This window comes from Cololabis saira, chromosome 15 (assembly GCF_033807715.1).
Source record: "Cololabis saira isolate AMF1-May2022 chromosome 15, fColSai1.1, whole genome shotgun sequence".
In the NCBI taxonomy this organism is placed as follows: domain Eukaryota; kingdom Metazoa; phylum Chordata; class Actinopteri; order Beloniformes; family Belonidae; genus Cololabis; species Cololabis saira.
The window spans coordinates 31,677,820-31,704,205 of record NC_084601.1 but is presented as its reverse complement, the minus strand read 5'-3'; the positions used below and the strand labels follow the sequence as shown (position 1 = coordinate 31,704,205).

The 26,386-nt window shown below is 40.2% G+C and overlaps 1 protein-coding gene across 2 annotated transcripts in view; it reads left to right on the top strand.

The window, feature by feature from the left end:
- pvrl2l (PVR cell adhesion molecule related 2 like) overlaps positions 1-26,386 on the top strand; it is a 480,113-nt gene that overhangs the window by 445,819 nt on the left and 7,908 nt on the right. Inside the window, exons 7-8 of one of the 2 annotated variants that reach the window (XM_061741374.1) lie at positions 13,519-13,642; positions 25,855-25,912. In XM_061741374.1, the coding sequence (XP_061597358.1) occupies positions 13,519-13,642; positions 25,855-25,912 (182 nt within the window). Of the gene's footprint in view, positions 1-13,515; positions 13,643-25,854; positions 25,913-26,386 lie in introns of both variants that reach the window. The other variant, XM_061741373.1, reaches the window with a different exon arrangement.

Genomic DNA, 26,386 nt, shown 5'->3' with positions numbered 1-26,386 from the left:
TCACAGAGTCGAACACATCTCACTCAATAATTGATTGTCCTCTTGCGCATGTATACTTGGATTTCTCTGAAACTGTAGTTTAATCCTTAGCTAGGTTATTGCCATTAGCTTGATTTAGATGGTATGTAACCTGATGAAATACTAAGAAATAAAGGAAGAACTTACCCGGTTGACTGGTGAAAGCACATGAGAACGGTGGAGAAATCTCCCCTGGGATCTTGAATTTATTTTCTCTTTCATGAGGGTCCATGCACTCCCACCACATCCTCCTGTCTCCATAAAGTGTTTGTTGCCAAATGAACACTAGTGACAGCTGTACAGCTAGGAACACAGATTAAGATGCAGAACATGGTTGAATAATCAAAGTTTAAGTGGCATCTGTGAGGGGGAAAGGGTTGGGAGAAGGTCGTGTCTATAAAGGTTTTTAGCAGTTACTTTCTTTTTCAAACTGCAGTGTTTTGCTCTGACGGTCCGGGAGGCTATTAGCTGAGAGTTATTTAAAAAATCTGACTTTTGAACGCAGAACTCAAAGAGCACATCCTCCACCAAGGCCAGGAAAAAGGTTTGCTTTATTTTTAACAAAACGTGTATAGACCTGGATATGTGTGACAGTCACAATGCATGAACCTTGGTCAAAACTTTGAATATTTAACAATATATAATTCAATTTATTTAAAATGTGTGTAATTCGGCCACAAATCAAGGATACCAGTAGCAAAAATGCTGCTGACCATCCCTGGTCAGTGTTGACCATCCCTGGTCCGGTGTTGACCATCCCATGTCACGACACATATTCCCACTCTTCTTTCACTAAAGACTACTTTTACTTAATTACTTACCGGAAGTCTTCTTTCTTAACTTATTTTGATATTGTTGCGAGCATGCGCTCAGCTGTTGCTATGTGAGCGAGGGAGGCAGAGAGGGGGAGAGGGCTGGTTACTCAGTGCGATAAAAGGTTTGAAGTGGCTTGCCTGCCTGGCTGGCTGTGCATTTGGGATGAAATGCATAACAGGAGTCGGTCAGGAGGTGGCCAGGAGTCGGCCAAGAGTCGGTCAGGGGGTGGCCAGGAGTCGGCCAAGAGTCGGCAAGGAGTCGGCCATGAGGTGGCCAGGAGTCGGCCAAGAGTCGGCAAGGAGTCGGTAACGAGTCGGCCAGGAGTCAACCAGGAGTCGGCTAAGAGTCGGCCGGGAGTTGGCCAAGAGTCGGCAAGGAGTCGGTAACGAGTCGGCCAGGAGTCAACCAGGAGTCGGCCAAGAGTCGGCCGGGAGTCAGGGGGTGGCCGCAACCACTCCTGCTTGCCGAAAGGATAAAAAAGTACTTGTCAACCACTGGCTTTTTACTTACCTGCCGAGTTTCTTTTCTAGAGTGCCTTGCCGAAGGGAACAAATGTACTTTGACATTAACAGTCACTGATTGCGATCCATTATATACATCATGACTGCAGCGAGGTGTTTCAGAGACGTTGCCACATGTTGCATCCTGTATTTATGTAATTGTGTGCGTCTCTGCTGTGCTTCCAATTTTCTGTCTTTCTTAAGTGACTGTGATGGGTAGCGCTAAATACGCGGTGGTGTCGTATTTAGGGGTGTCGTGAGGTGTCGTGAAGGCTGTGGTGTGGCATTTTTTGGAAGGAAGTACAAAATAAAAGTGGAATTTTTCATACTGCACTGTTATTTACTACAAACAGGGACAAGTCTGAGAAAGAACTTCCTTTTCTCTCTTTAAAGAGTAACGCTGAGCTCAAAAACAGGCCAGGGAAGTTTGTAAAACAGACATTTGTATTTCCTTGGTCCAAATGGGGACACAACTGAGAGGGAAATGATAAAGTTAAATGACCAATTTTAAATCTTTTTTTTTCTTCCCCACCTACCGACTGAAAGTGCCTTTCTGCAGGTAGAAATGTACTTTTACAAGAATGGCTACTAAATACAGTTATTTATGTTCAATTATAACTTCAGGGGGTATTTTAGAGAACATGGTTACCATGCTGTATTTAAGTTATTGTGTGGAGATTTTGATTGCAGGTCTTTTCTGAGTCTTAGTGTGAACTTTTTTGTGCATAAAGACCCTTCTCAATAAGTGTACTTGTCCGTACCTGTAATGTTGTGTATCCAGAAACCACCGTGAGTCACTAATGAAGTGCCGCTGAATCTATACAAGGACGGTTGAAATTGTCTCTGGACTGTTTGATGAAGTCTATATGAGTCTCAAACAAGCACGACCTTGCATGAGAGTCTGTTGCAGAGCATTTCCCATCATTCCCTCCACGTTTGGCGCAAGATGAACATTCACATCCACAGTCAAGTGTGAACTTTCATTTGGGTCCAAAGTGACATCAATCAAAGCAGATTTAAGTTAAAAAGGAATATATTTTGTGAGCAAAGAATCTTTTTCATGTCATCATTTATTTCTTAGCTCTTAGCCTCCCCCAATAGGCATGGAGATGAATTTGCGCACACTGGCACAAAAGACTTACGGGTTTGTCCTCTGCCTATGCTTTAATATCAAATTACTCAGAACCTGGTGGAGGGCAGCGAAACTCACCAATATAGAGAGGAAAACCCAACCTGCTGGTCTCTCTGGTAGTTTTATTTCTACCAACTGACCTTTCCCTCCCCCGCCCACCGCCTCTCCGTTCCTGTCTGAAAGGAACAGATGTACCTTCACGTTTTCACCTTTGATTGCAGTCATTTCTGTATAATAACGTCTGTGGGTTATTAGGATGTGGCCTGCCGACTTGAGGGGTGGTGATGAAAGGAAAAGGACCAAAAAGGAAGAAGGTGTCACCCGTGCCCCCCCTCCTCTCCCTCGGGAGTGTTTAGACCTTTAAAATCTCTATTCCTCAGGCAGCTAATGCTCCTATCACCGCCTCTTCCTCATCTTTCTTTCCCTGCCATATTTTCTCCCACAAGCACCTCATTTTATTTCTTTATCCCTCTCTTCCTCAGTTATCTCTCCATCCCAGCTCCACCCACAACCCCCTCTCTCCCCTCTCTTATCTTCCTTCCTGTTTTCCTTTGACACTCTGCTTCCTCTTTTGCTTCCCTTCCCACCAAATCTCAGACCCTTGATTTATTTTGTGTGTGCTGTCCTCTTTCCCACCTTCCCTCCAACTCTGACGATGCTAACTGCAGGTGAGAGAGGCGGACAGGATGAAAGGAAATATGCGTGCTCTCTTTCTGCAAAGCAGTGCATCAAATTTAATTTACTGGCACGGCTCCTCACGTGCTTATAAATGCTTCGTGGTCACCTCTCAGGGACATCGTTACGGGCATTTCCAACCAGAGGAACCTGGACGGACCGGAGAGATCACATCTCACAGCTAGCTTATGATCGCCTCAGTCACATACTGTACCTGTCAAGTTTTGAATTTAAAAAAAGGGAAATTTTCTGCCGCTGTCCCACCAGCCCAACCAAGGTCCAGTATCTTGCGTTTTAAGACAGATTTACGAGAAATCCAAAATAACTACATGTCAACCACTTACAAACTACAATTATGTGCTCATAGCCTGATAGGCCGACCTTTGTTGACACAGAAATGCTGTGGACATTCCTATGTATGTAATTCCTATAATAAAGCCTCAATGAAAACACAAAGGGGAATGAAAGCACATGTATTTATATCTTCAGTTTATATACACATTGGTTGTTGTCTTCAAGTGAAACATTTACATTTCCACTCATGTGGCTCTCTGGCTGGTGCTGCTGACGGACATCGTTCTTCCCCGTGAGAGACACTAAAATCACAGTTACAAATCTTTCTGAATGCGTAACTGAGCCCCATCCTAATCCTCTCTGGGAAAGTAAATTTGGTTTTCCATTTTTAGATATATTTACACGAAGTCTTCGCTTTTTTTGGCAGAAATGTCTTCTCTCTTGTTACATCCATCCATCTCTGATTTGTTTTTCCGAGTTTGTTCCAGTTGTCGCCACTAACCTCACAAGAACTGCCACCCAGGCTACAGCAGGGGGCAGTTCTCGCGAGGCTAGTGACAATTCAGTTTGCAATTTAAAAATGATTACCGTAGATGACCAAATAGTCGCCCGCGCGCAAATATGCGCCTGTGCTCTAATAGCCGCCGGGGGTCCGAGCCCATTTGGCATAATAAACGCCAGTTCAATTAAACGCCCGGGCGACTACCGGTAATAACCTGGTAATAACACTGTATTTGCATTGTATTGTGTACAGTATCGTTCATACTGCTCTGATCAGCTCCGTGTGTCGCCGTTACACAGACAAACTGTCTTTGTATATCAGAGCATGTGAGCGGAGTGAAGCAGCGAGGGGATTCTTTATTATTTTTAATTTTATTTTTTTATATATTAAAATCCCAAAATATCTGTACCGTTTCTGATTGGGTGTGTGCACTGCGAATCATTTTTAGACACAACAAAGAACGCGTACCGCAAAAGTTGTGTCTCGGTGGAGGAACCCGGCGTCCAGCAAAATGAGAAGAGAAAAAAGAGTTCAGCAGACAGCGCACACACTGAAGGCTGATTTATGGTTCCGCGTTACACCAACGCGTAGGGTACGCGGCGACCCGCACCGTACGTTGAAATGCGCTCTTTTTTTTTGCTATTAAAACATGATTTGTAATGTGAATTTGCAAAACTTAAACTACAAATAATAGTTTTTGACGTAACATCAGAGATTGCGCATGCTCTCTGTGAAAGGATGAGTCAAATCTGGTGCAGCTGCTTCAACTGTGATTCCTTCACGAGGAGCGACCAGGATTTCAAACACGCTTGATTTTCTTGCGAGCTCACGATTTGTGATCGGGAGCTCGTCGTGAGGTGTTGTGTTGTGTACAGTGTGTACAATTTTAGTTCCAGTGGTACTATGGTGATCTCATATGTTCTTTGTAAGTAATGGTCTGGTGCTGCTCATTGCAAAAATAAATTGTAGCCTGGTGCAAATACCCGCCTGGTTCTTATAAACGCCTGGGGTCCAAGTGGATTTAGCATATTAAACGCCCGGGCTACTAAATGGTCATCTACGGTATGTTATAAAATGGGAAATTTATGGGAAAATACTAACACGGGAGGATGGCGGGAAAGAGGGGTGAAATACGGTAGTTTACATGCACATCTAAATCAAGCTGTTGGAAACAATCTAGCTCAGGATTAAACTGAAGTTTCACAGAAATCCTAGTATGCGCAAGAAGACAATTGATTATTGAGTGAGGTGCGTTCAACTCCACGACGCTCGGTGGCGTTCTTCCGGTTCCTTCTTTGTTGTTCGTCTTCTTCTTCTCCTACTGTGTTGATATTTTGGCTTTCATGGCTTGTCACCTCCAGAAAGGGGGAGTCCCGGGGCGGTCGCTAGCTCGGCTAAGCGTGGGTTGGTATACATGCTGGAATAACTCAGGTTAGGATGAATTATCTAGCACTAAAATCTCTATCTGAAGAGCTTCAGTTTGGTTCGACTACAGCCTGGCTAAAGTGTATACATGGCTTTTAAACCTTCCAATCGTTCGGATTAAAGCAACAAGTTGACTTGTTAGTGCATTTATGTACTGATTTTTCCCCCAGAAGGGTTGGAAGAAGAGGCCGGGGACAGGAAGTCTGGGTCTCTTTGCCACGACAGCGCACAGTCCTGAACCCGGATAAGCAGACGCCGATGGACGGACAGACTTCTCAAAATGTTATTTTAGGGATGAACGAACAACAGCTCAAGTCTGCAGTTTTGACTACTTTGTAAAATAATCAGATTGTACGTGAGACTCATCATGAATTTTGGATGAATGGGAGAAACAGAGCAGGAAATGTAATTAGAGAAAACTGGATTTAGTTAGCTTATAAAGACAGATTAAAGTCAGATGTATTAACACTCATGTTTTGATTTTTTTATACTTCTTGAAAGGAGTTAGATACTTTTATTTTGAGGAAAATCCACTTCTGTTTTCATTTTCCACTTTCCACTGAGCTCAAACCATAAATGACCCTAAACATGACGTATTATTGGTGCCTAAACTTTATTACCATGGTAAAAGCTGCTATTAGAGAAAAAACAATGACCTTAAGTTCTTGAACATAACAAGCAGCCTTTTAAGAGAGTAGTTGTTTTGCAGCAGAGCCTGAATTTTTTTGGTAAGTAGGGAGGTGTTTAAGTGCAGCGCTTGGGTGGGCACGGTGAGCGTGTCTCTGACTGCTAATGCAGCCCCCACACTGGATTGTTTTACACAGGAGACTATTGCAGCACTTTACAAATGACTGTTATTTCACTTCAATTTAAATTTCATATGATGTGGTTGCAGTTTTACACCATTTGAGTGTCGCTCAGATAATAACATTAGATGTGCAGAGCTGGGCCGACCCAGGCTCTGGAGTGAGACACAAACAGCTGAAGAGGGGGCTGGAGTGCGCCGTGCACATCAGCAAACCCACATCCACACAGTTTTACATATAAAAATGTGCTGTTTCAGTTTGAAGCCCAGGTATTGGTTTTATACAATAATTGCCTGACAGTTCAGATGAATATCAAGGACCCAGCTGCGCGTCAGATAAACATAAAATCTAATTCACGGAGGTGAGTGAGAGTGAGAGGCGCTGGTCTCCAAGGTCTGTGTGTGCAGGAAAATACGAGGATGTGTCTAGTTGCGCAGGAAAGGTCAGAGCTGTGTGTGTTGACTCAACACGCGCGGAGGTGAGTCGTACGGCTGCAGCCAGCAAACAGAAGCGCTCTGATCCTGGAGCCCTTAAATATGCATCTTATTTTTGCTTTCTGTTTCTGTTACACGCTAACCGTCAACCATAGTCTGAGCATGAACGTTACTTGGAGGGATGTTCCCATCCGAACACGGGACAAATATTCAAAACTCTCAAATTATACTGAATATGAATAAAATGTATGAATTTATGAATAAACACGATTTTTTATTCATTTATGTATTAAAGCATTTAAAGCAGAAAACATTTGGGACAGAAACAGTGAGGTCAGGATAAATACATCTTTAGTCCTGGTTAGTCGGAGAATTTAGATTTTATTGCAGATTTAAAGATGTGTATTCTTTGAATAAGTTTAGAAGAAGTTTTTTTGTGGTAAAATCTGTAGTTCGCTGACTGACCACTGGAGCCCCGCTCCAAACTCAAGCCAGTCTCCATTGAACCCCCTGTTAAAATGTTAAACTCTGCACCAGAACTAAACCGATTTATAGCCTGGTTCAAAAAACAGTTTGACTTTACATCAAGTAAAACTATTGGCACTTTTCCACTAGTACCTACTCAGCTCTACTCTCTCAGCTCGGCTCAACTCGGCCTGGTTTCTTTTCCATAACAATCCAGCACCTGAAGCAGAAGTAGGAGGTTGGAGCGAAACTGCTGTGACGTATTTGATTGTGTGATCTAAACGAAGAAGACAACAACACTAAAGATGTAGAACCTGGAGGAGATGATATATGTGCTGCTGGGTCTGTGGCTTGTGTTTTATATTAAAGGGGACCTATTATGAAAAACATGTTTTTTCTTGCTTTAACATATATAAAGTGGTCTCCTCTCAGCCTGCCAACTCAGAGAAGGAGGAAAGTAACCAAATTCTGCAGTGTCTGTACAGCCGCCCGGAGGATCCTTCCAGTGTGATGTGGATCTACGAGCCGTTCAGATTCTGCTCCCGTCGTTATGTAACGACGGGAGCGATTTACATCGGTTGGCCTCTGATGCGTGAAACCACGGCCACAACTAACTCTGGCCGGAACAACAACAACTCCGCCGGCCGGAGCTTCCGCCATTTTTTCGTAGCGGTGTATCGCGTCATTCAGGCAGCCAATCAGCACAGTGCCTCATTATCATAGCATCCCCGCTCACTCAGAATCCTGCATAGATAATGAGGTTAGAGAATGGGAAGATAAAGACATGGCTACGAGGCTGAATTTCTAATTTATTTAGCAAAAACAATCAAAAGCTTGTTTTTAAGACATTCAAGGCCTGTTTAAAATAGGCATTAGATGCCTTAATAGGTCCCCTTTAAGTTAAAAAATGAGAGTGAGAGAAGCTTCAAGCGCAACGCTTTTTTTTTTTTTAGTTTGTCTCGGTGCTGCTGAAAAGTCTGTTGTTAGCCGCGAGCAGTTATGAGGTGACAGAGTTCCTGGTAGATCTGGTCGTTCCTTATCGCCCGTCTAGATCCCTTTTTAATTATCTTCTCAGCCACCAGGTTTATGAACATCTGCACCTCAGAGTTGGATCAACAAACAGACTTCTGCTGCCATTGCCTGTTGAATAAAATGAACAAGAAGCCGCCGTCAGAGTTGCTCTTTCTCTGATGTCACATCCTGATTCAGACGTCTGACTCCAACCCCCCGACCAATCGGTGGCCTGTAGTGTGATGACGTCAGATACAGCCGACTCAGACGCTTAGAACCTCAGCAGAGTAGTTACAGAAAACTACTCGGCACGTTAGACCCCTAGTGGGAAAGAACCAAACCAAGTGGAGGCGAGCCGGCCATAAGTAAAGCTGTTGTGGTGGAGGGTTGTGGTTTGGGCTTGGCTGTAGGCGGAGCTGTGGAGCAGCGGTTCAGGTGTTTGTAGCAGCAGCATCTAACTGTGAGGATACCAGGGCTGCTGTGTCTGCGTCTCTGAAAACAGAAGCAGAATAAACTTCCCCAGGAACCCCACTGCATCTGTCAGATCGTGTGTCGGTAGCAAATATCCTGCAACAGCTATAACTTACTGCAGAATAAAGGGCAGTTTTTTGGGTTTTGTTTAATTTCGCAGACCAGTGTTTAGCAAGTCACTTCCAAAATGTGATCTTTATTTCTAGTTGCTGTCATTTCCACGTGTATTACAATACAACTGTCTTACAAATGTCTTACAGGCTGCTTTGTGGATTCATATAACCATTTCATCTCAACCATCCAATTCCAGCAACAGGAAATAAATTACTTTTTTACCCACAGAATGCATTTTTTTTTCTGCTCAAAAAATAAGAACCCTTAATTTTGGGTTAACATGCATTTTAATCTGCATCACTGAGATTGCAAGAAGTATAGTGAGTAATATATTTCTATGATTGCATTATTTTCTTCATCTGGCAATGACAGGCAGGATGAAACATTTCTCACTCTGATCAGTCATGATAAAATCAAAATGCTTGTGGCAGAAATTATTTATTAAATTCATAATCCATTCATTTCAATGCGTGTCTGTTGGAGTCATCAATGTTTTGAGGCTCATGCCCCAATGACCTTTTATATACAGTATATTCCAGACTTATTAACAATGGATGAACTCGTCTCAAAAAGCTGAAGTATTTTTCTTTTTACTGTAAATGTATGAAAAAAAAAGTCTACTTTGATGGAGTCTCAGACTAAACTATTGAACCTGGAATCATTGTGTCTCCTCCAAGCAACGTCGTACCACAAAAGCATTTTCCCTTCTTTCACCGAGACATTTCATAACGCTGCTTCTGTTGGTCATGAACCCTCTCACATTTTCACTTATTTGAAAATGGAAAAAGCGCAGACAATGAAATAGAGAAATCATGATGGCGCTCTCTCACTGTGCTCCATCGTCTGAGACCGTGGACTGATAGCAGCGCTGCTCTGATTATACATTTAATATATTTCCATCCTTATTTTCTGTCCTTTTCTTATTTTTTAACTGTGCTCTGTGTAAGAAGGGCTGTTGGTAAGGGCGGGGGTATAAAACTGTATTCAGCTGTTTGATTTCAAGCATTAGCAATTAGCAGTCGTTTATTAAACCAGGTGGATGGAAAAAATAAAGAAATGTTGTAATGTGCAGTGCAGCACCTGCGAGACACGGTTTCCCCCCTCTTCACACTTGTCTATTTGCTTCTTCATCCTTAATTTTCTTGAAATTATCCTTTTCTTTGCATCCTTCCATCCATCCAACCCACCAATATTACTCCAATGTATATCACATTACACCTTATTATATTATATTAACCATTCTCTTCTGTAATGTGGGATCAATGCACCACCTGAAGCAGAATCAATCATTCTGTCTGCGTTGCAGGCACATACTAACCAGGAGCTCAGTGATTATATAAAAGTCCTTGTTAGTTTATATTCAGAATTAATATAAATATTTGACATTATTTAGAGCGCCTACCTGAATGTTGCTGATGAAGGGAGGCAGCTTCTGTAATTTATCCCTCTGGACGTTCAAATTATCTGATAAGGGGATGAAAACCAGTGTATTGTGCATTATTCAGAATATAATTGCCAACTGGACGTTATGTAAATATTCAAAGCAAAAGGATAATGTGGACAGTTACGAGCATTTCCATATTTACTATGTGGCATATAATTTCCTGCAGTTAGTTCATTAGATTGCAAAAGATGGGCAAATGGGAGAACGAAAGACGGGAACGAGATGAGAGGAGAGGCAGATTAAGAGAACGGCACAATCTTTTGCCTGCAGATGATGATGAAGATGATGTAGATGATGATGAAGGGTGTGTGGAGAGACAGAGTCACGCCTGATTATACTGTATATGCCTGCCTGTCTGAGGGTCAGAAGTGTGTGTTTTATTTAGTTTTTTCTTTTGGTTGTGCTGTAATTAAAATGGAACCATGAGTTTTTTACTATAACTATGCATGTGGATTACTTGTTTTTGACATCTAAATGAAGTTTAACACATTAAATATTACGTTTATAACACAAAATGATCCCTAAATCCCTACCATTGACCATATACTGTATTACTAGAGCGACTGGAAAATGGGTCAGACTTTCTGGCGCAGTACTTGACTGGATTGAGTCTTATTTAATGGACAGGGACTACTTTGTATCAATAGGTAACTTCACATCAGAAACTGACAAAAAATACATGTGGAGGTCCCCAAGGTTCCATCCTAGGACCCCTCCTTTTTAACATCTACATGCTTCCACTGGCTCAGATAATATTAAACCAGAAGATAAGTTACCATAACTATACAGATGACACACAACTTTTCATTACAATGTCACCAGGAGACAATGAGTCCATACACGCGTTGAATAGATGCAGAGAACAAATCAATGAGTGAATGTGCCATAATTGTATTCACTTGAACCTAAACAAAACTGAAGTAGTTGTTTTTGGACCAAAAGCAGAGAGTTCAGGAGTTAGCACACAGCTTCAGTTATCACATACAAACCACCGCTATCGCCCGAAATCTGGGTGCAACCATGGGGCGTTGGATCCTGCTAATATCAATGGATGATGAACACGTGTTTAACACATCTTGGCAATGTAAACGCAAGCCGTGTTATTTGTCACCGGGCCTGAAGGCGAGTCAGGAGGCATTATCTGCAAAATATTACGTAACCTGTGCGGGCGTGTAGAATGACGTATTGTCCCTACATCAGTAGGGTTATTTGCAGCGTCAGACAGGTGTAGTTTTCAAAACGAGCATGGATAAATATTGGTATCAGTGTTTTTTTGTCCGGGTTTTGCTTCTTGTTTCTTCTTTGTCATTTTTGTGTCCAGTTGTTCAAACAATGGACCATCCTTTACACACGTCAGTTTGGCATCCTCGGCTCCAAGGCTAAGTAGCTCGCGGATCTCCTCATCTCCCCAGTTACTCAACTTGCTAATATAGATCTTACCTGTGACCTCCTGTAAAATGGTAAACATGGGGTATTCGCCGATGTACAAGGGTCTACGGACTCAGACCTTAACCATTAGGGACACATTAAGACAATTACAAAGCCAGCGTGTTGTTGCCATGTCAACCATCCAGACCTCCCAGATCTTCTAGTTCAGTGCTCCGTGTCCCCAGAACTAGAACCAAACATGGAGAAGCAGCATTCAGCTTCTATAATCCACAGATCTGGAAAAAACTTCCAGAAAACTGCAGGATTGCTGAAACCCTCAGTTCCTTAAAATCAAAATTAAAACTAATTTGTTTCCAGCTGAATTTGACAAACTTTCCTTTATTCTGCCACTGCACTGTAACTCTTTCTTTTTTTTTCTTAACTTCTCCTGTTTTCATTATGTGAAGCAACTTGAATTGACTTGTTGCTGAAATGTACTGTACAAATAAACTTGCCTTGCCTTGGCTAAATAAAATCAATCCTTTTTCCATCACCTCTTGATTTGCAAAAATCCTAAATATCACAAAGAAAACCTGTACTGAAAAAAAAAAAACTGCAAAAACAGTCATGCTGATAATCCATTTTATTACAAAAGTATAATGGAAACAGTTTTTGTGCATTTGCACATCTCTGACATCTCTAATGAGTCCGTCCCAACCACCAAAATCTAGTTTCCAGCTGTTTATGTGATGTAGTTGTGCTATAACCCTACTGAATCAATATGCATCACTGCTTTACACAAGAGTGGTTGCAGAAATCGCAATGATTTGTCCAGAATTAAAGATGTTTTTGTCTATGTTCTTCAGAGATTTCCTTTTTTTTTTTGTTCTGGAGAGAAGTCTTGCAGGACGAGATACGAAGAGTTACGAAGATATGGAGTTCCACTCACACGCAGAAAAACACAGTTCAATGGAAACACCCCCCAACCCTGAGCCACCTCTCCCACAAACTCAGGATTTCACTTTTGTTTTGGGAAACAGAAATCTACCTATGGACTCTGACTCCACTGCCAACTCTCTGAATCAGTGTTTCTCTCCCCCTCAAGTACCATCGACTGCATATTTAGGCGCCTCCCTGTTCCACCAAACCTGATTCATACGATGAGATCACCTCTTGGAAGTCTGGGTAGTTCTGCCAGTGATCCCTGAATGTGAGCAGGGTGTGCTGGAGCAGGGAAACACCTGGAACAAGCTGGGTCGTGCTGGTCGAGGACAAAATCCCTCCACTACCACGTTACAGGCTGATAACATCAAACAGGAAACAATTACTTCAAATGGTTGTTGCTGATGGAGGCACAACCGCTTGAATCCTCGGGTTCACCTAAGTAATGTGTAGCGTGACACGTAATTATGTTCATCTGAGATTACCCTCATTTTGATTTCTGGTAAAATGATCATGTTTATCGTGACCTGACATGACTGACAAAGAGTGTAGCTACTTTCATTTTCTGCATTATTGTGTATACACAGTAATTATACTGCTGTGTGTGTGTGGTCTTCATGGGCATTGATTTACAAAAGAAAAATAGAACAATAGACTAAGACAGCTGATATGGCGAGCGAGCTGCAGGTATGTTGACAGGCCTGGGTTTTTCTCTTTAGCTGACTCAGATGCCTCACTGTCTTCAGGAACTCATAAACAGCCTCTGAATTGATGGGAGATGTGGAGGTCAGCGTGAGATGCTTTTCAACCTCTATGGCATTTGTGAGTGTCGGCGCTGCACTCATAAAGGCTTCACGCTTCATTTTTTTCTCCATCCTGTCATTTACTTTTCTTTTACGTCTTTTATGAAACGCCCTTGACTCACAAAGCTATATAATATTGTTCACGCGCAGGTTTCAGCAATAAAACACATGAAACACACATCCTGCACATCTAATTGCCAGAGGCAGTCTCATGAAACTTAAATGAAGCGGTAATAACCCTTTGTTTTTTTTCTCCCTCCCTCCCTTTCTTCTCTGCATCCCTTACTAATCCAAGAAGAACGACAACTCATCCAGGGCCCATCGACAGGTGTGATAATAGGAAGCGTCCTCGGCGCGCTCATCTTCATCGGGATCGTCATCGGCTTCATCTTCTTCATCCGTAAGCGCCACGAGGCCAGAGAGTAAGTCTTCATCAGTCGTTCCCCTCTCCACTTCCAAATGAGTGTCCCCTTGTTGGACTGCAGCTCATTAAACCTCATTAGCAGCAGAAGGAGCCTGGTGACGGATCCGGATCTGAGCTTTATCTCATGAAGCTGTTCTCCTGCCTCCCCCAGGCTGCAGTCGGAGATTAAACCTGCTGCGCTTTAACTTCAGTTTTCAGCTCTGGTTTTCAAAGCCAAGGCTTCATTTTTGTTTAGCAAACAAACAAATGTCTTCATTTTCTGCCTCGTTTACCTCAACCTGCAGACATTTCAGGTCATTTAATGTGAATCCATTCCAATTCAATGGTTATTAATTCCCACAAATCAAAATCTCATGCTGCATAAAATGTCGATTAAGACCAAGTTCAGAGAGTCACTGCTCATTTAAACGTTAACTTTTAAAAACAGCACATGGACAATTTATTTAAAATGTGTTTTTTATTTTTATTCCTATACATGTTGAGTTACTAAGCCTAACGTTTACAAATTAATGATAACCAACATAGGGATTTGTGACTTATTGCATTCACTTAAAGGGGACCTATTATGGCATTTAATGTATATTTTAAACATGCCTTGAATGTCTTAAAGGTATTGTGACATCATTTTTAACATGCTTTTAACACTATTAAAAGTCTTGGGCAACATCCCTCAAATGTGTCTAAAAGAGTGTAACAAGAAAAACTTCACTCTAGTAATCTTTTCCTGGCTTTTTATTACAGTGTTTTTTTGCGACGTGAAAAATGCTTCCATTACCCCCTTTCCTGTCAATCATTGCTCCGCTCCTCCTCCAAACCTCCTCCTCCTCCAGCCATACGCTCACAGCGGCGTCGGAGCGACAGGCGAAGCATGCACGGAAAAGCAGGAGGGCGAACCACAGCAAACAATCATAAAAATAAAGGCATGCAAGCAGCACTGTCCCCTTATCTTAAGTCCAGTCAGTGGCCGCGGGTCTTCTTAGCAGTTTTCCTCCGGTGATTAGAACAAAAGAGGCGTGTTAAGCCTCATTTATGGTTCCGCGTTAAATCGACGCAGAGCCTACGCCGTAGGGTTCAGCGTATGGTGCGCGTCGCCGCGTAACCCTACGCCGTATGCTCTGCGTCGGTGTAACGCGGAACCATAAATCAGCCTTTATGGTGCGCTGGAGAGGAGAGGAGGCAGGGAGCTGGGTGGAGGGGGCGGTGATTTAGCGGATCGTTACGTAACGATCCGCCACCAAACCACATGCGCCGTTTTTGCATAGTTATGCGGAAAATCCCAGAAAGCACACAATACACTGAATGTTAAAAGTTCGTTGTTTTTTGGGTGTAATTGATGTCAAGACACCCAACAAAACACAAAAAATCAAGAAAAATGTGTTTTTCATGTCACAATCCCTTTAAAAACAATCAAAAGCTTGTTTATTCTACATAAATCAGAAATTCAGCCTGTGGGCCATGTCTATTTTTACCGCTTCTAGCCTCCTTTTCTGCGAGTGATTCTGAGGGGAGGGGAGGCTATGATAATGAGGCTCTGCGCTGATTGGCTGCCTGAATGACGTGTAGCAGGGGAGGGAACAAAGCCTCTCCGGGCAGACGGGCAGAGGCTCTATACACTATTAAAGCGTGTCCCATGCGATACGATCGAACTTCAGTGACAAAATCAATTCCATTGCTTAATTTTTTTTTGTATTGGACTGTCCTAACTGGCCGCGAGTTTAGCGGTTTCAGTGTGGACAGAGAGCGTCTGATGTCACGCAGCTCGACGCGATAGTCGGACGCTGGGATCTTAAACCTGAATTACGGTTCTGCGTTAAATCGGCGCGTACCCTACGCCGTAGACTCTGCGTTGGTGTAACGCAGAACCATAAATCAGCCTTTGGTCACCTCGTCTTCACACAGGAAGATTTAATTTATTTCTAAACAGGGACACCATTTCTTATGTTACAAGACAAATGAATCGTGTTAATAAGTTCGTCCAGAAGAATGAACATGAGCTAATTCATGTCAAGAATCATGATTTTGTAGATAAAATAGAACTTTTACTCTTTAACTATATCTATATAACTGAGAGACAGTTTTATTTCCGAATGTCTCAACCGCAAAGCAAAGTGAAAACTGGATTCACTTTAAAATTAACATAGATGTGACTCATCAGATTTTTTAATGACAGTCTGAATGGCGCAAATGCGATTTTGTTCAAATCCGACCCAGGCCATTTTCACATGTGGGCCTGAACCGGATACAAGTCTGATTCGTGTCGATCGCAGTCAGAACGGTTGTGGCGCATTTCCTCCAACTTTGACGTCACAGGACAGTTTTGTCTTGAAAGTATCGAGGACAGACGTTGACAGATTTATTCAAAAGTCTTCCTCGGCATCCTGAAATTATGGAAGACCCTCACATCACAATGGCGCCGGTCCTGGTTCCGACTTTACAACCACCTATACAATGACATGATCAACAAGCCCATAGAGGTAAAGACACTCAGTAACTTTTTAGTTTAGTTTAGTTTATTGGTCCTTTCAATTTCCACAACACAAATAATCCAAAGTACAGGTGTAAATCATCAGTGTAAAACAATATACAATTTTAACTAAAAACTAACGACCAAAAGGTGTAGACTGAAGCCTAAGCTTATGACGCCTACCCTTTCCACAAAAAAAAAAAAATGTTAGCTTCTAAAATCTAGTGCATTTAGGATTTAGAGAATGAAACAAAATACGTAAATAAATCCATATGAGAAGTTGCCCGAGTATAAACAAAATAACTGCACACAAACATGCAGCATATTCCACATGTCATTACTAAATATAATTCCATACAGTATATACTGTATATAAGCTAATACATACACATACACATACCTACACATATACATACATACATACACACACACATACATACGCATATATACGTACATACATACATACACATACACACATATGCATACACATGTCCATAGGTACATGCCTATGTGTATTATACCTTTGTTTTATATGTATTAATCATTTTGTATTCATAGTTAACTCAGTTTAAGTCAGGGTTTTGGTAAAATAAAAATAATACATCTATATTCAAAATGATTTATTTAAAAAAATATATATGTATATGATTTCATGAAACATTCAGGAATCGTGTAACCCGGTCATGAGGATATGAGTGACTGCACAAACCTGCATCCCAAGTGATGGATGTTCTTTTTTTTCCCGAACCGCTTCACACGATTATTCAAAGGCGTTCACTGAAATGTGTGATCTCAACACTGCTACTTCACAGTTCAGCGTGTGAATGTGTCGTGAGGACTGGAAAGTGATGTCATTACCGGTGCCTTCCTCTCAACCTGACTAAAAATAAAAATACAAATAAACATATCTAAAACTTGTGATTTCAGTGGCTAATTCTCTGTTGGACATGTGTGTCTGTTGTTTATGTTGAGTATTGTCATCACTATGTAAGCAAAAGTGATAATCGTGCACAGTCTGACATGGAAAGCCAAAGCTCTGGACACCAGGTATTTTTACCAAACGCTGAGCTTCAAATGAAATGCCCGAAGCGTCCTTTCGTCAAAATAACACAGGGATACATTAAAAAAGCCCAATTTTCAACCAGCTCTTATCATGACAGTAGTTTTTTGGGGGTAGAGCCAGCCTGGCGGATCTGCCCCACCCTCATCTTCCTCTACAGCAGGGGTGTTCAACCTTTTTTAGCCCAGGGACCCCTTGGATTAGAGAAAAACAGAGCAGGGACACCCGCTTGTAATTCTTATTTTTTCCCTTTTTTTTTAATGTGTCAAGTTTCAAGCCTGGCTTCTAATAACTTTTGAATGTGTTTTATTCTGCTTGTATCACCTTATTAACCAATTCCTGACTGAGTTATTAGCCTAAATGTGTTTACGGTTGATGAAACTTTGGCCTCGTCAGACGTGGAAGCAGTAACGTTAGGCCGAGCTGTAACGTTACAATCTCCAGCTTTAGGCTTCGTTATTGTCACAAATTTGTTCATCAGGTCTAACTAGCGTTAAATAGGAAATAGCCAAGTCAATTTTGCGATGAATTTTCTTCTCTTAAACAGCTAGCTAGCTTGTTTTTCCGCGCTAAAGTTGACATTAGCCACATGACTCACGTCATGGGAATCATTTATGTAGAGTTGTAGACTAAATAGTTATTGTCAAAAGTAGATTATTATATATATATATATATATATATATATATATATATTTTTTTTTTTTTTAACTCACAAATTATTTTGGTTAAAATTGCCTTTATTTCTTTTTAAGTTGGAGGACCCCCTGCAGTACCTCTGCGGCCCCCCTAGGGGTCGCGGCCCCCCGGTTGAAGATCCCTGCTCTATAGAAAACAGTGTTGCAGCTTTACTGGTCACTTCTGAGGTTTGACAAAGGTAGCATGACAAGTTGTTTAGGGGAGATAAAGTAGGAGAGGCTGGATAATGCTTCTCTGATCTGGCTCAGTGATGTCACATGACCTCACAAATCCATGCTGCTTCAGGTCACACGGGTCTGCTAGAGCAGGGGTTCTTAACCTTTCTGACCTCGAGGCCCAATTTTTTCAGTACAGAGCGGCCCAGGGCCCAAGCAAAAACCTTGTCAAATAAAATGATCATCACAGACTTTTATGAAACATGTCAATGTTAACATGCACACGTCAAGCTTGATTTATACTAGGACAAATCAATCAGTTCAGGCTTATTAATAAAAGATCAATAATTAGATTTTACTTAAATAAAAAAGGAAGGACTCAGAATAAAAAAAATATATACACATATAAATCAATCAATGGATGGCAGTAGAGCGGGTCGTACAATGATCGGAAGGTCGGCAGTTCGAATCCCGCTCCGTCCCAGTGGCTGTCATAGTGTCCTTGGGCAAGACACCTTACCCATCTTGCCCCGTGTGAATGTTTTTGAATGTTTGGTGGTTGTCGGAAGGCCCGACTGACGCTTCTGTCAGTCTGCAGGTCAGCTGTGGCTACAAACGTAGCAGCTTTGGCTACAAACCTAGCTACCACCACCGGTGAGAATGTGTAGGAATGAATAATGGTCTCTGTAAAAAGCGCTCTGGGTGCCTTGAAGGAGCTATATAAAACCAAGCCATTATTATTAATAAAAAGTAAAATGAATACATTCAAAATAATGTTTTTATATTAAATAAACTGTAAATAAAATTGAAATAAAGTGCAAATGAAACTATATTTGTGCATAGCAGAACCAGAAGAATCTTTATTTTCTTTCATATACATATTAAAAAAAAATACAATTTCCTTTTTATCTGCAGCTCTTAATGAGACACTTGGGCCTCTGAGACACAATCAGGTCCCGTCTTCATTTTCCATTTTAGGTATTTCTCCGTCGTGTTGGGGTATGTTGCACTGGAAAATAAAGGATAAATGATCAGGCCAGTGATACAGTGTTTCCTCAAACCAGAGCTTTTAGTTATCTTTTTAAAATCACATTTTACATCAACACTTCTTTGCAAACTGTTAAGTTTAAACCATATTTTAAATCATATCTGTAAACTGCACACTTAAGTTACTTTAGGTTTAACCTGCAGTACACAAATGGTAAAATACATTCAAACCAAAATCTGAATAAAGCTACAAAATAATATAGCCTACAAGCAACAAACAATTTCTTATTAGCTCATTACCTTCAATAAGTCTTGTGAAAATTAACTTTATCTCAGGGAAATTCACCTTTTTAATACAAAAACTGCTACATACATAGTAACTAAACAATTAACATGAACAAATATGGTCTTTGCCATGTAATAAAATACATTCACTCATGCACAACGCATGTCAGTATTGAGTAATTCCACAAGATGGTGGCAAACGCACGTGTTTACTCTTGAACACAAAGAAAGTATACTTTTTAACTTAATAAAACATCACAAAAATATTCTCCTCAAAGCTAAAACATATTAAGAAATTATTCAGTACAGTTCCACAGTTAAACTAATTTAAAACATACCATGAAAATAAAGGATCACACTGCGCTCGCTCTCCCCCGTTGCTGGGCGCAGACCATCCTTGATCCTGGCGGATAGGGTTGCCACCCGTCCCGTAAAATACGGAATTGTCCTATATTTGAGAAAAAAATGTTGCGTCCCGTATTGAACTAATACGGGACACGATTTGTACCGTATTTTCATTAACTTTTACACCATATTCTAGTTGAATTATTGAAATAAATTAACTTTTACACCATATTCTAGTTGAATTATTGAAATAAGTTAACTTTTACACCATATTCTAGTTGAATTATTGAAATAAATGAACCTTTACACCATATTCTAGTTGAATTATTGAAATAAGTTAACTTTTACACCATATTCTAGTTGAATTATTGAAATAAATTAACTTTTACACCATATTCTAGTTGAATTATTGAAATAAATTAACTTTTACACCATATTCTAGTTGAATTATTGAAATAAGTTAACTTTTACACCATATTCTAGTTGAATGATTGAAATAAATTAACTTTTACACCATATTCTAGTTGAATTATTGAAATAAATTAACTTTTACACCATATTCTAGTTGAATTATTGAAATAAGTTAACTTTTACACCATATTCTAGTTGAATTATTGAAATAAATGAACCTTTACACCATATTCTAGTTGAATTATTGAAATAAGTTAACTTTTACACCATATTCTAGTTGAATTATTGAAATAAATTAACTTTTACACCATATTCTAGTTGAATTATTGAAATAAATTAACTTTTACACCATATTCTAGTTGAATTATTGAAATAAGTTAACTTTTACACCATATTCTAGTTGAATGATTGAAATAAATTAACTTTTACACCATATTCTAGTTGAATTATTAAAATAAATTAACTTTTACACCATATTCTTCACCTGTAGGCTATATTACATCTGGGCTGATATTGACATATGTAGCATAGGAGGATATTTCAGCTGCTAGTATGGTTGTCTGTCTGTACAGTCATGCAAGTTCAATGCTATTAAAGCACTTTAAACTTTAAATCAAAGCATTTTGTTTTTTCATATAAAATAAACACATTTTTATTCAGTTTAGAAGTTTTTGGGCTTTTTTTTGGCTCCTGCGCTGCTGAAATCAGGGCGTCCCTTATTTCTATTTCTGAAAGGTGGCAACCCCTACTGGGGATAAAAGGATAAAGCAGCTAGATGAGTGTCCGAGGTATTTTATATAGCTCCCCCGCTTCTTCCTCTTGGTTCCCTCCTCCACCGGCTGGCAGTCAGTAACAACTGACTAATGCATTAGCGCCACCACATGGTCGGGATGCAGTCCCGCGGCCCAAACGTACAAAACAGAATTTTTTTCACGGCCCACTAGGGGGCGCTCGCGGCCCAAGTGTGGGCCACGGCCCTATGGTTAAGAATCACTGTGCTAGAGCCCTGAACCGCTAGACCACACCAAACAACCTGAGACCCGGTGGTGACAAACACCCAGACAAATGCTCAGTCTGTCATTTGGTGTTTTATTCGGGTGCTTAAAACAATATCTCCCCTTTAAATATCTCAACACTGGAGGAAGTTTTCAACAGATTGATTTTCAGTGACCAAATAACTACACAAGGGTGGTAAACAGTTTAAAATTCAATGAAACAGCAGCGTTTTGGTTTTTCTTTAGTTTTATTCTCTCTTCTTCTAACTTCTGTGTGCACCTATGAAGTCCAGAGAAATCTTTCCAGGATGCTCAAAACTCCGTGAAAGACACCAGTGTGGAGATTGATGCTCGGCCAACATTTCTCTTTTAAAACGACAGCCTCTCGTCTTTGTTCTGAAACATTGAAAGTGCTGCAAGTGATGCAACACGGTGGTAAACAGGCTCATGTTCCAACTTCGGGGACATTTACTTTTGCTATAAAGTTCAGAAGAAGCAGAAGAAGAAATTAAAATCTTAGATTATTTGAAAGTGATTGCGTTTCAATTTAAAAGTGGAAAAAGAATCGTATCAAAAGGGGTTAATGAATTCTAAGATACTTCTTTGTATACACTATATATTCTATGAAACTATTTCAGTGGCTGCTGTTATTGAACAACTTATATTTTTCTCTTTTAATTACATTTCAGGATAATTAGAGTTTTTACAGCCTCAATACGCACATCTTTTTCTTGTGGCTCTTTTCCATGAAAAGACATTTAAAGGAGACCTATTATGGCATCTAATACCTATTTTAAACAGGCCTTGAATGTCTTAAAAACAAGCTTTTGATAGTTTTTGCTAAATAAATTAGAAATTCAGCCTCTGAGCCATGTCTTTATCTTCCCAGCTTCTAACCTCCTTCTCTATGCGGGATTCTGAGTGGGCGGGGAGGCTATGATAATGAGGCTCTGTGCTGATTAGCTGCCTGACACGATGACGATACACCGCTACAAAAAAATGGCGGAAGCTCCGGCCAGTGGAGTTAGTTATGGGCGTGGTTTCATGCATCGCTCCTGTCGTGACGTCACGACAGGAGCAGAACCTGAACGGCTCGTAGAAGCCACATCACACTGGACGGCTCATCCGGGTGTACAGACACTGCAGAATTTGGTTGCTTTCCTCCGTCTCTGAGCTGGCAGACTGAGGGGAAACCACTTTATATATGTTAAAGTAAGAAAAAACTTGTTTTTCATAATAGGTCCCCTTTAAAGTTTTTTGCTCTTGCTTCGGGAGACTTTAATATTAGACTAATATTAGACTTTCCATTTTTATTGATTATTTATCAGTGTTTGGGCGTTACACTTGATTTGTCCCAATCATGTTAGATTGACAGGAGTGTTTCTACTCAGTCTGGTTAGTTTTTCTACTTCTGTGCGCCTCTTTATTGTTTGGCACCCCAGGGGCCGATTTTGGGCCCATTACTGTTTACTCTGAATGTGCACAACTTGGGGTCAGTTTTATGGAAACATAATTTGTCCTTTCAATGTTTTGTGAACACTTTTTTTGCAGTTTCTTTTTCCTTGTACTGTCGCCCCGGAAACCAACAGCATGTATGTATGTATGTATGTATGTATGTCAATCAAACCAGCTGCGGTTAGCAGTTTCTTCAGCTGATCCACTGCAAAGGAGCTGGCAGCTGCCAGGGGATGTTTACAGCAGAATATTATGTTTCAGATGTTGTTTTGGTGGCAAAATCAGAAATAACCACTAAGTTTTGACAATACTAGGCTAGAACAAACTGGTATCCATTAGCTGAGCTTTCAATCAAAAGGCTGCATGTATTGTGAGAAATAAAATGGTACACGAAAATAAACCCGCCTCAGTTTTTGTGGATGTGGAATCAAACAGGCTGTAAATATGTCCAGTTCTGCTGCAAAGTTAGACGTTTTAACATGGAAATCAGTGGAGAGTGGGGTGTGTACCGAGAGCCGGTACTTATGGGTACCGGTTCCTAAATGGTCGGTACCAGAGTACCGATAAAAATTCTGGACAAACGATACTGTTATCTGTGTTTTTTTCAAAGAGAGTCTACTCAGAGCAACATAACTGTTGCATTATGTCAGGTTATCAGAGATAAGCGATCGAAGGTATGGGCTCACTTTATCAAACGTAATGAAGCTTCGGCTCAATGCAATATATGCCAGAAGGTAGTTGGGTCCAAGGGGGGTAACACCAGCAACATCATGAAACACTTGCAGTTGGCTAACAGTATAAAAATGAAGGAGTTCAGCGTGTTTGACTGCCTAAACAACGCGGCTAAAGTTAGAAGCCCAGCTAACGCTAACAATGCCCTCCTCGGTGCAGGTAGACTCTGACACTGCTTTGTCATCATCATCAAGTCAAGGTGAGATTATGAATCATTAAGTTGGTAGTTAATTTACTCAGGAGAATAAATAATAAATGGAGATGAGACATGGAGCATGTCTATCACATGTAGGGTTGCCACCCGTCCCGTAAAATACGGAATTGTCCCTTATTTGAGAAAAAAATCTTTTGAACGTATACGAATGTATTGAACTAATACGGGACACGATTTGTACCGTATTTTCATTAACTTTTACACCATATTCTAGTTGAATTATTGAAATAAATTAACTTTTACACCATATTCTAGTTGAATTATTGAAATAAGTTAACTTTTACACCATATTCTAGTTGAATTGTTGAAATAAATTAACTTTTACACCATATTCTAGTTGAATTATTGAAATAAATTAACTTTTACACCATATTCTAGTTGAATTATTGAAATAAGTTAACTTTTACACCATATTCTAGTTGAATTATTGAAATAAGTTAACTTTTACACCATATTCTAGTTGAATTATTGAAATAAATTAACTTTTACACCATATTCTAGTTGAATTATTGAAATAAATTAACTTTTACACCATATTCTTCACCTGTAGGCTATATTACATCTGGGCTGATGTGGACATACGTAGCATAGGAGGCTATTTCAGCTGCTAGTATGGTTGTCTGTCTGTACAGTTATGCAAGTTCAATGCTATTAAAGCACTTTAAACTTTAAATCAAAGCATTTTGTTTTTTCATATAAAATAAACACATTTTTATTCAGTTTAGAAGTTTTGGGGCTTTTTTTTGGCTCCTGCGCTGCTGAAATCAGGGCGTCCCTTATTTCTATTTCTGAAAGGTGGCAACCCTAATCACATGAGCCGTATTGAGAGTTTGCTCCAGAGACATCAACAACACAGCACTTCCTGCTTCTCAGTCGGGCCCAACCATTTCCATGCAAACACTAGGGGGGGTGAGAACTACCACTATAACACAATCCTATGACAGAGAATGCATTATCAATTTTAGCACCGCTGATATATGTTATATGTTATATGTTTTATACACTAAATTACATGTCGTGGTATCGATAAGAGTATCGATAAATATCAGTACCGATAAGGAATATCGGTATTGGTATCGGTATTAATAAATTCATAATGATACACATCCCTAGTGGAGAGTGACTCATTTTTGCAGCCAGCCTCCGGTGGCCAGTTGAGGTGTTGCAATTTTTGTTGCTTCCTCGTTGGCATCTGTACAGGAGTTCGATGGTTGACGTCTAGTCCAGTGGTTCCCAAACTGTGTGCCGCGGCACACTGGTGTGCCTTGAGGCAAGTCCAAGTGTGCCGTGGGATTTTGTGACAACCATAGCCTACTGCAATATAGTATACAACTAGACAAAAATAATTATTTTAATTTACTATATACTACTTTGAATGCACTCATTCAATAATACAGAGGCAAACTCTTTATCTAAAAACTATTTTAAAAAATCCTCCTGAAATGGGTGTGTTTGATGAAGCCCAATTTGATAAAGTTTAAATATTTTTGTGAAGTATTTTGTTAATAAATATTTCATGAGTAGAATAGTTGTCTTTGTCATATCTTATTTGGCATTAGTAAATAATAAACTTAACAGATAAACAGATGATATTAGTGATAACACGTGTTATAAGGCTATTTTGCACAATAGGTGTGCCTTGAAATTTTTATTTGTCCTTTGGTGTGCCTTGGGCACAGAAAGTTTGGGAACCACTGGTCTAGTCTGATGCAAACCTGGTTACTTTCAGTGTCTGGACTAAAGTGGGTGTGTTCCAGCTGGTTTTCAGGGTTATTTGTTCCAATTACAAAAAAATGTTTTCACATTTTTGGATTAACTGGATGGATGATGTCAGTTTTTACCAAAATGGTGCCATGCAACAACAAAAGCACTCCAACTGAGCAACCAACAAGGTCCTGAGGTCCTTATTTGTGCTAAGAAATGTTTTTAAAAAGTAGCTCTATAAGCAGACCAGTGTAGTTATCTATTCTATTTTCAATTCTGTAACAGTAAATCCAATCTAATAAAACGATATACGAGTATAGAAGTTGACATTAAAGAAATGTTCATCTGTCTGTCTAGATTTTATATATTTCAGTCTCTTATTCATGACCTGTCTAGTTAAACCACCCACATCTTTTTTTTCCCCCCATAAATGATTTTTCCACCAGTGGAAGGGCTGATGCAGTCACACACTGTGAAAATCGTTCAGCCCTCCAAAAATGTTTCTTTCTCCCCAAAAGTGAATTTTATATGAAAAGAATCTCGATTGAATTTTTGACACAATGGGGTATCTTTAAAGCTCGATACTTTTCATTTCTGTCTTCTCTCAGAAGCTTGACTTGTCTCCTTGCTACACGAAAAAGATATCAGATCTCTTAATGAAACTACGATCAATACCACCATACATTTGTCTTTTTTTGTCCAATCAGGGGGCCCCCCAAGCACAAACCGCCTCCCCCGGTGAAGGCAGGCAGCTCGACAGAGATGGTGAGTGATCAGCACGACGTCGAATCAATCCTTATTGTCACCACGATTACATTACGGCACACATACGGATACACAGAGTCCATTTGGGGAGTCATAATGGGGCTAATGGCTATTGATTAGAGATCTCACTTGGCTCATGTGTGCCAAAATAATTAGCTTTGTTTGTATAAAGCTCCATAAGCACAACCCTCTGCTGTCCACAGCTGCTATTTTACCCCCATCACAGCATCTGTGCTTATGTAAAAGCTGTAATTTTATTTCAATTTGATATGGAAAAGGAGTCTGATGCTTGTAATTGCTTTGTCTGAAAGAATGATTCATACAGTTAAAGTTCAGGAGATGTTTGCAGGATTTCATGCAGAGTTTTATCTTCGGTACATGATTAAAATACAGAGTTATCTCACACGTTCGAATCCAGTAAGTCTGGGCAAAGTCACACGTCTGCAGGCAAATGTGAACACTTTCACAGTTGTT